This window comes from Microtus oregoni, unplaced genomic scaffold (genome assembly GCF_018167655.1).
Source record: "Microtus oregoni isolate MIOR12 unplaced genomic scaffold, Mior012 000027F_ref0000203, whole genome shotgun sequence".
Lineage (NCBI taxonomy): Eukaryota > Metazoa > Chordata > Mammalia > Rodentia > Cricetidae > Microtus > Microtus oregoni.
The window spans coordinates 17786870-17802537 of NW_024543086.1; the positions used below are offsets into that span (position 1 = coordinate 17786870).

The window sequence follows — 15668 nt, forward strand, 5'->3', positions numbered from 1 at the left end:
GCTCTTAGCCATGGAACCTCTCCAACCTATTATTTACTTAAAAAGAAAATAAATTAAGGACAATGGATGTAGCTCAGTGGAGTTCACTTGGCTCCTATGCAGGAAACCAGTCTCTAGTATCACAAGTAAATAAAATAGGGTGTCCTTCACTCTCCATCCCCAGGTCTCCTGATCTGGTGGGTTCCCAGGCCATCCTCACTTCACCCAATAGTCTTCTCCAAAGGTTTGGCTTTGGCCTGGGAATCTGGAGATGGCTCATTCACAGCCTCTGCTGCTTCCTGGACGATGGGCAACAAGTGAGTGATTCCCACTTTCTTAGGCCTCTGTTTTCTGTGAGTTCGAGGACAGCCTGGTCTACAGAGTGAGTTCCAGGACTGGCTCCAAAGCTACACAGAGACATCTTGTCTTGAAAAAACAAACAAACAAACAAACAAAAAAGATACAAAGCAAGAACTGATTCCCACAAGTTGTTCCCATGACCTGACGACCTGATGACCTAGCTAACCCGGCACTCAGGAGCATTCATGGTGTCCACTCACTACTTCTAAGCCTGTGGCAGAGATGGGAGCCTGGGCAGGTTTTTTTTTTTTTTTTTTTTTTTCCACTGGGCTCCAAATCAGAAAACAGATAACTCGCTGGGGGAGTGACGTATACCTGTGATATCCTGGTGCCTGGGAGGCAGAGGCAGGAAGATCACAAGTTCAAGCCAGCCTGGACTGCATAGTGAGATCCAAACCCAAATAAACAAAACAAAATGCCCAGACGTAGTGGTGTACACCTGTACTCCCAATACTAGAGTTCAAGGCTGGCCTTGACCATGTGGTGAGTTTGAGGCCATCCAGGGCTACATGAAGCCATGTTTCAAAACAGCAATGAAAGCCATTCACAGAAACTGGCAGTGCTCCATTCCCGCCACAGGTGACCCATCTGGTGTGATGTCATATGATAAATCATGAAGTATATTAACGCTTCCCATTCCCGGGGTGATAGGATGGCTGTGGGAAGGGCTTTTGCTGCTCAGCTTACCAACCTAAGTTCAATTCTGCTGGGAAGGAGAGAACCAACTCCTGCAAGTTGTCTTTTGACTGAACTCACGCGGGCGCATACACGTGCGCCTGCTCACAATGAACGAATGAAGGAATGAAGGAATGAACGGCTAAGCATAAGAATAAAGAGTTTGCTACTCCTTTAGCTTTGAGAGATCACCTTTATAGCGTAGCTACTCTGTTCATTTTACTTTGTTCACTTTTACTTGTGCCGCCAGGCCAGCTCTTGTTTTCCTGGTCGTAGTTATAAAATAACCTTCTGGAGGTACCCTTGCCATATCTCCATAGATGCGTGGGCTATTCTGAAAGGACAGTAAGAAACTGGTAGCTTGCTTCTGCTCCTAAGATTTGCCCTCTTTTGCCTTCCAAAGATTGTATTAGATGTGTTCATTACTGAGGTTTTTCGGGGGGTACAGGTGCATGTAACCAAGCCAGGCCTTAAATCTAACATGTAGCTGAAGGTAACTTTGCGTTCTGATCTTCTTTCTTCACCACCAAAGTGCTAGGTTGCAGGAGTGCGCCACCATGTCCACATATTACTGACCTTTTTATTTTTTTTTAAATTTTTTATGATTTATTTATCTTTATTTTATGTGCATTGGTGTGAAGGTGTCAGATCCCCTGGAACTGGATTTTCAGACAGTTGTGAGCTGCCATGTGGGTGCTGGGAATTGAACTTGGGTCCTCTAGAAGAGCAGTCAGTGCTCCTAACCGCTGAGCCATTTCTCCAGCCCTTACTGACCTTTTTTAACACACATTTATTTATTTATTTATTTATTTAGGGTTTTTTGAAGACAGGGTTTCTCTGTAGCTTTGGAGCCTGTCCTGGAACTCACTCTGTAGACCAGACTGGCCTCAAATTTACAGAGATTCACCTGTCTCTGCCTCCCGAGTGCTGGGATTAAAGGTGTGTGCCACCACCGCCTGGCTAATTTATTTTATTCTTGTGCGTGTGTCTGTGTGTATGTTATCTGTGTGAATGTATGAACACGTGTGTGTAGACGCAGATGGAGGCAGGAGAGAATCAAACCCGCGAACCTGGACTTACAGGCATTAATGATCCAGCCACCGTGAGTGCTCAGATCTGAACTCAGTCCTCACGATTGGATAGCAACATTTTTAAATGCTGAGTCAATTAGGCTCATTTCAAAAATTAAAATAAGCTGGGAGGCAGAGGCAGGCGGATCTCTGGGAGTTCGAGACCAGCCTGGTCTACAAGAGCTAGTGCCAGGACAGGCTCCAAAGCCACAGAGAAACCCTGTCTCAAAAAACTAAAAAAAAAAAAAAACAAACAAACAGAAAAAAATTAAAATAAATAAACAGAAAACCAAGCTAACTTGTAGTGCTTTACATGGTCCTTTGTTCTTAGGTTGAGGTGTCCACGTGGCTTAGGAATTTGAGAATGACTAAGAAAAGGAGAACAGGAGCTGGGGCTGTAGCTCGGATGGTAGCGTGCACACCTAGTGAACACGAGGCCTGGGCTGGCTCTCTGACTGCATAGACTGGGCATGCATGGCAGCTCACTCCTGTGTTCCCAGCACGTGGGGCGTGGACGCAAGATGAGTTCAGGGTCACCTCTGGCACATAGTGAGTTCAAGACCACCCTAGACTACATGAGACTTTGTCTCAAAATACAAAAGAATGCCAGATGTGGTGGCACCTGCCTTTAACCCAGCACGTGGGAGGCAGGCAGATGGGTCTCTGGGTTTGGGGCCAGCCTGTCTATATAGTGATATTCGGGCCAGTTGGGATTTCATAGTGAGACCAACCCTGTCTCAAAACTACCACCAACTCCAAAAACACAAAACAAAACAAAACAAATTAAATAAATAAAAGGAAAAGCAGGATGATGCTGTAGCTCAATGTTTAGGTGCAAGTCCAGTCCCCAGACAGACACACAGACGGATGGACACTAGTTTAATAGCTTGAGACCTGTACTTAGATCAACTAAGTCTCCTGAGATTTGCCCAAAAGAAGAACGCTCTCTACACCATTGGTGAGCTGATCGAGGCAGTGTTCTCTTCTCTCTGCACCTCTCCTGGTTGGCAGTAAGATGAGGCTCCACTTGGAGTGAGGAGCACTGTGGCTGTCCTCTGATTGGATGAGCCACAGTGGCTGAATTAGTGGTAGCTAATGAGACAGACAAACAAGGGCAGGTTCTCCACACTCCTCCTCCACCTGGCTGACCCTGGGAGCCTCTAGGAGAACATTTGTCCTGACTCTGACTCAGACCCCCGCCTAAGGGGCAATTATTAGACAATATGGGGTCTGGGACCAGCATTGTGTAGGCACCCCAGTGTGGAGAGTGTGGATAGCTGTGGCAGGACCAGCTGCAGTCATTGGTGACCTGAAGTGCATTTACTGAAGGCTTTACAAACCCTTAGGTCTGCCTGGGCTTATGGAGGCGAAGACCATCCGCGACTAGTGATCAGATGCCCCAGCTGCTGGCCAGGAGATTCTGCTATTGAACAGGCCCTCAGGTGCCTCCACCGCCAGGTAGGTCTGGGAAATGTGGACCTTAAGGGCAGATGGGCTGTGTTTTCAAACTCCTAGGACCCTGCCTTATGCCCAGTGGGTGAAGGTTTCTGCTGTTGTTAAGACGGGGTCTTGTTCTGTAGCTCAGTCTGGCCTTCTACCGGGACAGTCCTCCTATCCCAGCTTCCCAAATGTCAGTATGACGGGTGTGAGCCACCACACCTGACTTGAAATATGAAGCTCAGAGGTGCTTGCCTGCACAGCACCAAAAGATTCTCTGGTTTCCGACAGGTAATGATGGCTGCTCGGCTCAGGCTGGAGTTTCCCGTAATTAGACTTTAGGGCTTCCAGAGCTCTAAAGATAGGATCAAAAATGCTAGCAGGTGGCTTCTCATTTGGTTCTCCTTGCCTTGCCACAAACAGTTGTGCTTTAGACATTCAGATGTCCCTTCCTTGTGTCTGCAGCGCTGGGCTTGCTGCAGCTTGGCTTCTCTTTATGCCTGGCCTCGCCCGGCACCTTGCACCTTGCTGCTGCCCCCTGCCAGGTGCACTGCTGACTTTTCCCCTGGTGACCTCTCCCCGTACAGCCCGGCTGTGCTGCCCCACCCACCTCAGGGGCTTGGGCTTAATGTGGGGCCTGGATGACTCAATGTTTGATTTTCCCTTGGCCGACTCATTACCTTTGATAGGAATACCTCTTCTGACCTTCGTTTGTGGTAGAAGAGACAGCATGCTGGCACGTGACTATAGCCATGAACTGAGGAGATTGTGAGCTTGAGGCCAGCCTGGGGTGCATAGTTAGACCCTACCTCAAAAAACAAGCGAACAACAACAACAACTACTACAAAACAAACAAACACAAAAAACACTATGGGCTGGAGAGGTGGCTCAGCAGTTAAAAGAACTTGCTGCCCTTCCAGAGGACCAAAGTTTGAGATGGTTTCTCTATGTAGCCCTGGCTGTCCTGGAACTCAGTCTGTAGACCAGGCTGGCCTCATACTCAGAGATGCCAGAGATCCGTCTGCCTCCATCTGCCTCCGCCTCCCAAGTGCTGGGATTAAAGGCGTGCACCGCCACTCCCAGCTCATTTAAGATTGTTTTACTTTGGTAGTGGGGAGGCACAGGCAGGTGGATCTCTGTGAGTTCAGGGTAAATCTAGTCTCCTGTAGTAAGTTCCCAGTCAGTCAGAACTTGTAAGAACCTGTCTCAACAACAACAACAAAAGTTTCTCTGAAGTTGGAATCTAGATCTTTTTTTTAATTAATTAACTTATTTTAATGTGTATGGGTGTAATTTATTTTTAATGTGTATGGGTGTAATTTATTTTTAATGTGTATGGGTGTTTTGCCTGCATGTATGTCCATAAAGCATGTGTGTGCAATGCCTGCAGAATCCAGAAGAAAGCATCAGATCCCATGGAACTAGAGTTATGGACCGTTGTGAGCTGCCATGTGGGTGCTTAGAATCAAACCAGGGTCCTATGGAAAAGTAGCCAGTGTCTAGATCTTATGTGGCAGACTTTTCCTGGGGAGGCATCGACTCACCCCAGAATGGGAACCCATGACAAAACAAAGTCCAGCTTGGTGAACCGATAAATTTTGGGGGGGGGTTACTAACAAGAATGTGGGTGAGGGGTCACTTGCAGGAGCAGAGAAGACCCCAAAGCAGCTGAAAGCACCCTAACTCAGGTAGCACCCTACCTCAGGAAGCTCTGACCAGGAGCTCTCTCTTTGCGCTGCTTTGTAGACCCTCCGGATGTGAGATTCCCCTGAGCACTTGGCTGGTCAGTCTCCCTCCCAGGAGCTGTTTCTCTTTCCGTGAAGCTGGGAAGGGTCTTTCCAGAATCTTTCAGGTTCCACTGTGCCTCCCACTCCTTCCTGGAGAGAATCTATCATTTCAGAGAAAACTGCCTTCCCACGGATCTCTTGGGAGTCCGTTTGTGAGAACGTTGGCCGCATCCGACTGTCACACATCCCCTTTCCCACCTGTGTGTCTGACAAATGAGCAGGGGGAGCTTGGTTAATGAATGTCATGGGTGGGTTTATTGTCATTGGTTCTGGTCACCGTGTCCCCTAGTGAAGCCCTGGTGTTAGAGGACAAATATACCGGCTGCTGGTTTGCTGGTTTGTACAACCAACCTGCCTTTTCCTGTTGTATTGACGTCTTAGGTAGCATGTGTTGTGGACAGTCCAAAAATTCATGTCCTTTTTTCTTGGGCTGATGGTCCAGAGTGGCAACTGTAACCAATGCCTAAGAATCAGAACACAAACTGAGCGAGATGGTGAGCAGCTCATGGAACTGCTGACCGTACCCATTTCTTCTCCCACGCAGTGACCATCGTTAAGCTCTGGAATGTGCTCAGAATGGGCGATAACAAGGATCTAGAAGCTGAAATCCACCCCTTGAAGAATGAGGACAGAAAACCACAGGAAAACCTGGGAAACCAATCGAAAAGCGAGAACTTGAAGAACAAGCCTCAGCAGTCCCGCCTGTCCCGGTGCCGCACGGTGGCATTTTTCCTTTCCTTGTTTATCTGTCTCTTCGTGGTGTTTGTCGTCTCTTTCATCATCCCGTGTCCAGACCGACCCTCGTCTCAGGGAATGTGGAGGCTTGACTACAACGCTGCAGGTGAGCCTGCCAGGGGCCTCTTTCCCCAGCAGGGTTCCAGACCCCTCTTGGGCCAGCGGCGCTGTTACAAATGGGAGCCTGGTGGTCTTTGGCAGTCAGCCCTGAGTGGCTGCTGGGTTTGCCTCTGAACTTGGAGATGTTAGGAGCCTCTATTGGAACCAGAAGCACTGCCCTGGTCAGGTAAGTAAGAAAAAGGAGGCTTATTGGCTGATTAATGGAAACAGTTCAGTGACTGAGAGGTTAGAGAAGGCCCATCCGCTGCAGGGAACAGCAGATGTGGAGGTGTCCCGAGGTGCTCCAGGTGGGAAACCAAATCACAATTTATATCTGTCCCATGAATTAGCCCTTATGAAAAGCAGCGGAAGAGCCTTTCCATTTTTAGTTTTATTTGTTTGTTTGTTTGTTTAGAGACAAGCTCTCATTTAACCTCAGGATGGCTTCAGACGTACAGTGGAGCTGGGCTGGTCTTAAACTCCTGCCTCACACCCTAACTGCTAGGATTATGGGAGTGTGCTCCCATACCTGTGGTCCAGGAGACTGAACCCAGGGCTCCATGAATGCTAGGAACTCACTCTACCACCTGAGCTGCATCCTTACTTCCCCAAGTCTTGCTTTTTTTTTTTAAGACTTATTTATTTATGCATGTGAGTGTTCTGTCTTCCATTAGGACTGCAGGCCAGAAGAGGGCATCAGATCTCATTACAGATGGTTGTGAGCCACCATGTGGTTGCTGGGAATTGAACTCGGGACCTCTGGAAGAGCAGCCAGTGCTCTTTAACTACTGAGCCATCTTTCCAGCCCAAGTCTTGTTCTTTTAATGAATGTATTTCTCTCTTTTTGTCTTTTTGGTTGTTGTGTTTTTTGTTTTTCCAGACAGGGTTTCTTTGGGTAGCCTTGGTTGTCCTGGAACTCAGTCTGTAGACCAGGCTGGCCTCTGCCTCTGGCAGATCCTCTGCAACAGCAGCCAGTGTATTTACTGAGCTGTCCACTCCAGCCACTGCTGTTTAGACAAGTTATGGCTATGGAACTGTTGCTGGCCTAGAATGTACTATATTGCCTAGGCTGGCCTCAGACGTGTTATGTCACTGAGGCTATGAACTCATCCTAAACCTCCTGCTCCCAGTTCTCATGCAGAAAACTGCTCTTGGCTGATAAGTAGCCACATTGAACGTTTTCGCATGTGCCTGTTCATCACTTGGACATCTTAGGAGAGATGGCTGTGAAATCCTTCACCCACTTTTTTTTTTTTTTTTTTTTTTTTTTTTTTTTTTTTTTGAGACAGGGTTTCTCTGTGTAGTCTTGGATGTCCTGGAACTAGCACTGTAGACCAGACTGGCCTCGAACTTGTAGAGATTGGCTTACTTTTACCTCCTTAGTGCTGAGATTAAAGGTGTGAGCCATCACACCAGGCCTATATTTTCTAGTTCTAATTCTGTCTAGGAGTCTGATCCATTTTGAGTATGATAAATGCCCAAATTCAACCTCTTATGGTTTGGTTTTAAGCGTAGAGCTTCTCACTTGAACGGAGATACAGGGCCTAACAAGGGTGGAGTGTGACTGAATCCCATGCTGGTCTTGAGGATTGTCTTCTGTACAGATACTCAGATTTTTTTTTCACTTTGTTTGTTTGTTTCTTTTTGAGACAAGGTCTTTCTTTTAGCCTTGGCTGTCCTGGAACTCTCTGTGTAGATCAGTCTGGCCTCAAACTCACAGAGATCTGCCCGCCCCTGAAGAAACTGCTTGTCTTAGTGAGGAAGATCCTGCTCTTATCTGGGGAGGGGGAGCACCTCCCAGTGGCAAGTTGTACATTGGGAGCACCAAACCACACAGAGCATTCAACTTGACCTTCCCAAAGACAGACATGGCCCACGGAGCATAGTCTGTGACTTTCTTTTTCAGTCCCGTATGACTTTCTGGCTACGGGAGACGTAAACAGGGACAAGATCCAGGACGTTCTCTTTCTTTATAAAAACACCAACAGCAGTAACAATTTCACCAGATCCTGTGCCGATGAAGGTAATTCCTGTTCCTTTTAACAAGGAGCCCCCACCCCATGGGATAAAGGCTCTTTGTCCACACCACCTTCTTATTTGGAGCATTCGAGTGGAGGGGATTCAGGGAACCACCCCATCCTTTTTTCTTTCTAATAGAATAGGCTCGATAAGGCTTTCAGTTCCCTCACTCCACCTGAGAGGCCAACCCCAGTACCTTCTGAGACTCTGGTCTAAGGGGAAGTAAGGGAAATGAGCTCAGTCACGTGGCTGAGACACAGAATAAGGGAGCCAGGAGGTGGCAGAACACTGTCTGAGACTGACCAAATGGTTGCCCCCTCTCCCCTCCAGGCTTTTCCACTCCTTGTGCCTTTGTGGCTGCTGTGTCCGGGGCCAATGGCAGCGTGCTCTGGGAGAGACCTGTGGCCCAAGATATCGCCCTTGTAAAGTGTGCCGTACCACTAACGTCGGACAGTGAGGTGTCTTCTGCCTGTATCCTTGTGGGAAGACTAGGTTCTTTCATTGCTGTCAGCTTATTCACAGGTCAGCCCTGGCTCTCTCCTGGGGGTTGCTGAGTGGGTAGGAACCTTTCAAATGAGCGTGTGACCACTTGGAAGCCAGTGGTGTCAACTTTTTCAGCTGCTCTGCTGTGCTGCCCTTGTGTCTTTGCAAACACAGTTTGCATCTTGCTGTGGATGCTAACAGACAACTAGTGTCACCTGCTATGAGGTAATAGTGGTCAGCCTTGGCTCCTGGTGGCTTAGAGGGCCGGACTGAGCCTACTGATGCCGCTCTCCTAGAACAAGTCTCCGAGCCTTAATGTAACAGGCCAGAGGAAGAAAGACACACCCAACTTTTATGTGAGCGTCTGGGGATCTGAACTCTGGCCATCACACTTGCGTAGCAAGTGCTTTAACCATTGAGCCATCCTCCTGCTCCATGATGTTGCAGTTTTTTGCAAGGTCATACTATGTAGTCCAGACTGACCTGTATCCCAGGCTGGCTTTTCACTTGCAGCAAGCCTCCTAGGTCAGCTTCCTAATGCTGACATTACAGGCCTGAGCCGTGGTACCCAGCTGCCTTTTCAAGAGGCTATCTAGTATCTTCTCCCTCAGCTGTGTGTGCTTGTTCTGCAACATTTCAGAGCACTTGTACACACTCCTGTATCTAAGTGGGCTGCCAAGGATGGCTGCCCTCCTGTAAGTCTATCATTGGCTCGTCAAGATGATTGGAGCCTCTGTGTGTTTGGTTTTAGGGGAAACCCTGTGGAGCCACTCCAGCAATTTGGGTGGAAATGCTTCTGTATTGAGCCCCCTGCTCCAGGTGCCCGACGTTGATGGTGATGGCGCCCCAGACCTATTGATCCTCGCTCGGGAGGGGCACGAGGTGATAAGCATAGTTCTAAAGTACCCCAGGCCCACTTACTCCCTTTTCTTCCTCTTCCACTTTTCCCTAGAGAGAATTTCTGTGACCACCCAGCAGGGGGTTCTCCCAGGGCTCTGTATCCTGAGGTCCACACATACAGCATCTGAGGTCCACACATGCAGCATCTGAGGTCCACACATGCAGAATCTGAGGTCCACACATGCAGCATCCTGAGGTCCACACATGCAGCATCTGAGGTCCACACATGCAGCATCCTGGGGTCCACACATGCAGCATCCTGGGGTCCACACATGCAGCATCTGAGGTCCACACATGCAGCATCCTGGGGTCCATACATGCAGCATCCTGGGGTCCACACATGCAGCATCTGAGGTCCACACGTGCAGCATCCTGGGGTCCACACATGCAGCATCCTGAGGTCCACACATGCAGCATCTGAGGTCCACACATGCAGCATCCTGAGGTCCACACCTGCAGCATCCTGAGGTCCACACATGCAGCATCCTGGGGTCCACACATGCAGCATCCTGGGGTCCACACGTGCAGCATTCTGGGGTCCACACGTGCAGCATCCTGGGGTCCACACGTGCAGCATCCTGGGGTCCACACGTGCAGCATCCTGGGGTCCACACATGCAGCATCCTGGGGTCCACACGTGCAGCATCCTGGGGTCCACACGTGCAGCATCCTGGGGTCCACACGTGCAGCATCCTGGGGTCCACACGTGCAGCATCCTGGGGTCCACACATGCAGCATCCTGGGGTCCACACATGCAGCATTCTGGGGTCCACACGTGCAGCATCCTGGGGTCCACACATGCAGCATCCTGAGGTCCACACATGCAGCATCTGAGGTCCACACGTACAGCATCCGAGGTCCACACATGCAGCATCCTGGGGTCCACACGTGCAGCATCCTGGGGTCCACACATGCAGCATCCTGGGGTCCACACGTGCAGCATCCTGGGGTCCACACGTGCAGCATCCTGGGAGGCTCCATCTCTACAGGAACTTACTGGCTTCCCCATGGGTGGCAGAATGCACATGGCTTATGTATGGGTTGGCGTGAGCCTGCAGCTCCATGACCTACAGCTCCCATACCTCCCAGCAGGCTGTGCAGCACAGTCACACATGCTCCCTGTTGGTCACTCTCCTCAAAGTACTTTTCCCCCAGACCCAAAGAGTGTTTACCACCTTCTCTGCAACTCCCTAAAGCTCCCCTGCCCTCCCATGGAGCAGGTTCTTCCTCTTCCCTACTGTTCTTTGTTACTCCAGGTCAGCGGGGCTATCTATTCAGGCAGCACCGGGTACCAGATTGGCCACAGAGACAGCCTGGGTGTGGATGGAGACGGTGGCGCCCTCCTCCATGTGACCAGAACGGGTGCTCACTATATTCTCCTGCCCTGTGGTATGTTGGATGCCACATTCTTGGGATGGGCTTTTCTCCTGGAGTGATGCTAGACAGAACACTGGGTTCCGGGCTAGATCAAGAAGCATGTAAATTGGTGACTGGCCATCTTGTGGCCACTCCGGTTCGTAAGCTGACAAGCAACAATCAGGAAGCCCAAAGGCTAGACTGGGTGTGGTTCAGGAGGTGGGACTGATGGGTGCACCTGGTCCCCATGGTGACTGTGTCCTTCTGTGTTTTGAACAGCAAGTGCTCTCTGCGGCGTCTCTGTGAAGGGTCTCTATGAGAGAATCACTGGGAGAGATGGCCAGTTTAAGGAAGACTCCTACTGGGAGAATATACTTAATAGCTCTGCCCACCGGAGGCTTCTGCCCAGGTTTGTCTGACACACAGGTCTCAGTTAGGGACAACCTTGTGTGGAGCACAGGACAACCAAACTAGAGCCTTGAAGTACTGTTAGACCACCATGTCTCTGGAACTGAAAAACGGGCAAGCAAAAGCAGAGTAAAAACTGAGAAGGCCGGGGTGGCTCCGTGATAGTGTGCTTGGCTAGCTTTCATCCCCCAGTAGTAGAGAAAAATATTGAATGGGGAGATCATCCTTGTTCCACAAACAGCATCTCATTTATACTTCCAAGCTAGGGAACTGAGAAACATGAAGATATACCATGGGGGCCTGAGGGAAGAATCCCAACAGGCCTGTCTTGGTGAGGCAGGACCCATATGCTCCTCCCACCACCTCCACTCTCCTCGTCTAGCTCTGGAGCAGTTCGCTACCTGATGAATGTCCCAGGGAAAGCTGGCCAGGACGTGCTGCTTGTGAGCTCTGAGACCTGTATGCTGTTGGATGGACAAGATCTGGTGCCCAAGTGGACCCTTGGTGCAACTCAGGTTCTGAGGTATGTGCAGTTGCTGCTGAGTGTGGGAGGGGTGCACGCCTGCTCAGGACCTCAGTGTGTCCTGCTGACTGGCAGGGGGCGTGTACAGTGGACTGGAAGGCCTGTGTAATTCTGTTAGAGGCCTTGCTGTCCTCGGATCTGTCCTTGTCACTGGAGGGGCTTCTGAAGCTGCTGGTCACAAGTACTAGCCCCTCATCCCGGGTCTAGATGTGGGTAGCCCCATCCAACCCAGGAGCTGCGTCCATGGACATTTCATCTCAGTTTCCTGTACCAAGACCTTCTGTGAGGTCTTTTTCCTTAATCCTTCCAGAAAACCCGTCCTTGGCCACTACAAACCAGACACTTTGGCTGTGGTCATTGAAAATGGAACCAGTATTGATAGACAGGTAGGCTGGGCTTCCTGTGTGGATTGGGCATCTACCTTGCCAACAGCTGATAACAAACTGTGAAAGCAGTCAGTGCTGAGCCCCAGGCTGCTGCCCTCAGATGGGGAGGTGATTCAGAGAGCAGCCTTTGCGGCTGGCATGGCTGAGCAAGCTGGGGCTGTCTGCCAGTAGTGTCCCCTCCCTCCCCAGATCCTACTTCTGGACCTCAGTACTGGGTCTGTGCTGTGGAGCCAGCACCTCCCAAGCCTACCTGGGGGCCCACCATCCACAAGCCTGATGACAGCAGACCACCGCTCAGCCTTCTTCTTCTGGGGCCTCCATGAGCTTGGCAGCGCCGATGAGATGGTACAGGGTCATATGTTCGGGGAATACTCCTTGTTGGGATCTGGTGCCAGATCCCCCTGGAAGCTGCCAGGGACTGGACCACCAGAAGTCCACTGCATGAGCACAGACCTGTAGAAAGGGGGTCCAGGCCAAGAAGGAGGTATCATGATGTGCCTTGGAGCTACAGGAGAAGGATCTTGGAGATGGGGTGGACCTGTAATTGGGGAGGCAGGTGCTTATGAACACCAGGAAGGACCAGGTCCAGGTGGGGGAAGCAGGGGCTACCAGATATTCATGGAACAGGAAGTGGCTTTCTGGGGGACCCTGGTAGACATAGTCTAAATAAGGATAACACATGGATAACCGCTTTTAAAGGTAACCTGAGGGCTGCCCACTTAGACGTGGCGGTGGCCTGGGTGCAGCAGGTCAGGTGCACTGTGTTCTCACTTCAGGGTCCCCAAGACATGCAGCACAGCCTATACATGTTCCACCCCACCCTGCCTGGCATCCTGCTGGAGCTAGCCAACGTGACTGCCAACATCGTGGCCTTTGATGGTGAGCATTGGCTCGGGCACTGGGTCCGGCCCTTCCCTCTGCTAGTTTGCTCTGGCCAGTCCTGAGCACCACTGACTGTCCCCCACAGCCATCCTGTTCGAGCCAAGTCGCCATGCTGCCTACGTGCTCCTGACGGGCCCAGCAAGCTCAGACATGCCTGGCCTGGTCTCTGTGACCAAACACAAAGTGCAAGACCTCGTTCCTGGCAGCAGAGTGGTCCACCTTGGCGGCGGCAGCTCAGACAGCGACCAGGCTATCCGCGACCGCTTCTCCCGCCTGCGGTACCGAAGTGAGGTGTAGGTGGTGGCGGCTGGAGCAGATGGAGACTCCAACTGTGAAAACAAAGCCTCCTGGAAAGTTGGCCTACCCTTAGCCTCCATGCTGACCTCACTGCTTGCCCTGGTCATTCTGGCCTTCTGAGAACTATGGCCTTACCAGCTCTACCCAAGAATGTTGGGGGCACCTCCAGTCTCCTGCCTATACCATATCCTCCCTCAGAGGTCTCACTGTGTGACTCATGTGATCTGGTCAAGGCCAGTAGGCCTCCCTGTGGTCTCTCTGGGCCAATATGGGCCAAGCCAGCCCTTCAGGAAGCCCCCCACTTAGTGCCTCTGTACCTTCTCACACTCCACTGAAAAAGCCACTGCTGTGGGGTGCCCCTGCCTGTGGTGTCTGTCCGTCCCTCTCCTTCCAGCCTGGCTCTCCCCTTGTCTGCACTGTCTCTCAGGAGTCACAGAGCTCAGAGGGTGGTAGGCCCTGGGCGACTTCAAGGCTACAGCTAGAACCTGAGTCTCTGAGCTGCTTTCCCAAAGCAGAAAGGAGCATGTCTCCTGAGCAGCAAGAGTTTTTTCCCAGCAGAAGGGGTCTGGACTGGAGCCTGTGGGTGCACTTGAGGGACCTCTGGAATACACGTTGAGTCTATCTCTTCCTCAGTACACTGGACCTGCTGTCTGCAAAGGCATGTCCCTTTTCCTGCTCTCTGGTGCTTACCTGATACAGGTCTCACCTTGTGCCTTGTTGCTCCTGAGGCCCAAGGGCAACAGAACAGCTCTGCTCAGACCAGATCCCTAGCTCTGTAGCCAAAGCAGTCCCATGACCCTAGCCACCGTGGAAAACAACATAATAAATGATTTGCACTGATGGGGGAAAGCCCCAGGAGCTTATTGTGAGCCTGCAGTCTGTCTGGATGTCTCTCAGCTTGCAATACACAAAGGGATTATTCTAAGTCATTACCAGGAATTGCCAGGTCTCGGAGCCAAGCGGGCAGTTAAAATGAGAGCTCTCCACAGGCCTACCCGATAGGAACAAGCCTGTAGGCTGCACAGCCTCTAGGATGGTCACCAGGACAGCGGCTCCCGCTGTCTCGGCAGGCACCCCTACCCTAGCATCGTGTCCTCTGTTCTGCTATGCAGTGTAATGAAATGGAAGATCAGGTCAGCTCTGGCTGTCACTACACAGGAGGACCTGGAAGGGTTTCAGGGCTTGACCTGAGAGTATCAGTTCTTCTGAGAACCTTGGAGTTTGCTAAACATAAACTTGTTCTCATAACTGCTCATGTTCAAAAATCTTAAGTGTGCGCGTGCACAAAAGCCTGAGGTGTGGATAGGTATTTTCAAGGCTGAGGGTGATGGATAGGTGTTTTCAAGGCTGAGGGTGATGGATAGGTGTTTTCAAGGCTGAGGGTGATGGATAGGTGTTTTCAAGGCTGAGGGTGATGGATAGGTGTTTTCAAGGCTGAGGGTGATGGATAGGTGTTTTCAAGGCTGAGGGTGATGGATAGGTGTTTTCAAGGCTGAAGGTGATGGATAGGTGTTTTCAAGGCTGAGGGTGATGGATAGGTGTTTTCAAGGTTGAGGGTGATGGATAGGTGTTTTCAAGGCAGGAAATTGGTCCCTCACCCTGAGAAGTAAAGGTAACTCAGCACACATATCACTCAGAGAAGAAATGGCGATGGGGGAGAAGGGTGTACCTCCAGATTTCAGGAGCCAGGCTCTCCACTGCACAGGATGAGGTGCAGGGTCAAAGGACAGACACCAGTCAGGCTGGGTTGTACTCTCTTACCCTGCTCCCCGAAGGCCACCTAGTGGCTGTTGATTCGCCTGTTTATGATCATTAAGGGACCAGGCAGTTTCCCCTCTAGCCCGCCCAAGGTTTCTTAGGGTCCTGGGCTTGCTTTGGGTTGTGTCTCCTGCAGCTGGGCATACCTGCTCTAGGTGACACTGGACAGATGGCAGCATCTTGTCTGCTCACACCTTCTTTGACAAGTTTCTGACTTTCTCTTGCACTCATGCAGACTGAGACCACCAAAGCCTGAGGGGACTGGGCCACTCAGCAGCCCAAGCACAATGGGCACCCTCCACAGTAGAGATAAGATGGCCTGGGAATTGGTTCTCTCTACCACGTAGGTCCTGGGGATTGAACTCGGGTCATCAGGCTTGACAGCAAGCACCTTTACCCGCTGAATCATTCTGCCAGACCTGTTGTGGCTGCTTTTTTTGTTTGTTTGTTTTGTTTTGTTTTTCGAGACAGGGTTTCTCTGTGGTTTTGGAGCCTGTCCTGGAACTAGCTCTTG

General features: G+C 50.7%; 1 protein-coding gene across 1 annotated transcript in view; it reads left to right on the forward strand.

Moving 5' to 3' along the window:
- Fam234a (family with sequence similarity 234 member A) overlaps positions 1 to 14265 on the forward strand; it is a 29962-nt gene extending 15697 nt beyond the window's left edge. The window contains exons 2-13 of the mRNA XM_041676467.1: positions 3431 to 3542; positions 5853 to 6149; positions 8049 to 8165; positions 8492 to 8683; positions 9396 to 9526; positions 10801 to 10933; positions 11180 to 11309; positions 11691 to 11831; positions 12142 to 12217; positions 12407 to 12562; positions 12994 to 13096; positions 13185 to 14265. Of these exons, the coding sequence (XP_041532401.1) occupies positions 5885 to 6149; positions 8049 to 8165; positions 8492 to 8683; positions 9396 to 9526; positions 10801 to 10933; positions 11180 to 11309; positions 11691 to 11831; positions 12142 to 12217; positions 12407 to 12562; positions 12994 to 13096; positions 13185 to 13396 (1656 nt within the window). The 5' untranslated portion in view covers positions 3431 to 3542; positions 5853 to 5884 and the 3' untranslated portion in view covers positions 13397 to 14265. The remainder of the gene's footprint in view (positions 1 to 3430; positions 3543 to 5852; positions 6150 to 8048; positions 8166 to 8491; positions 8684 to 9395; positions 9527 to 10800; positions 10934 to 11179; positions 11310 to 11690; positions 11832 to 12141; positions 12218 to 12406; positions 12563 to 12993; positions 13097 to 13184) is intronic.
- The last annotated feature ends 1403 nt before the right edge of the window (positions 14266 to 15668 follow it).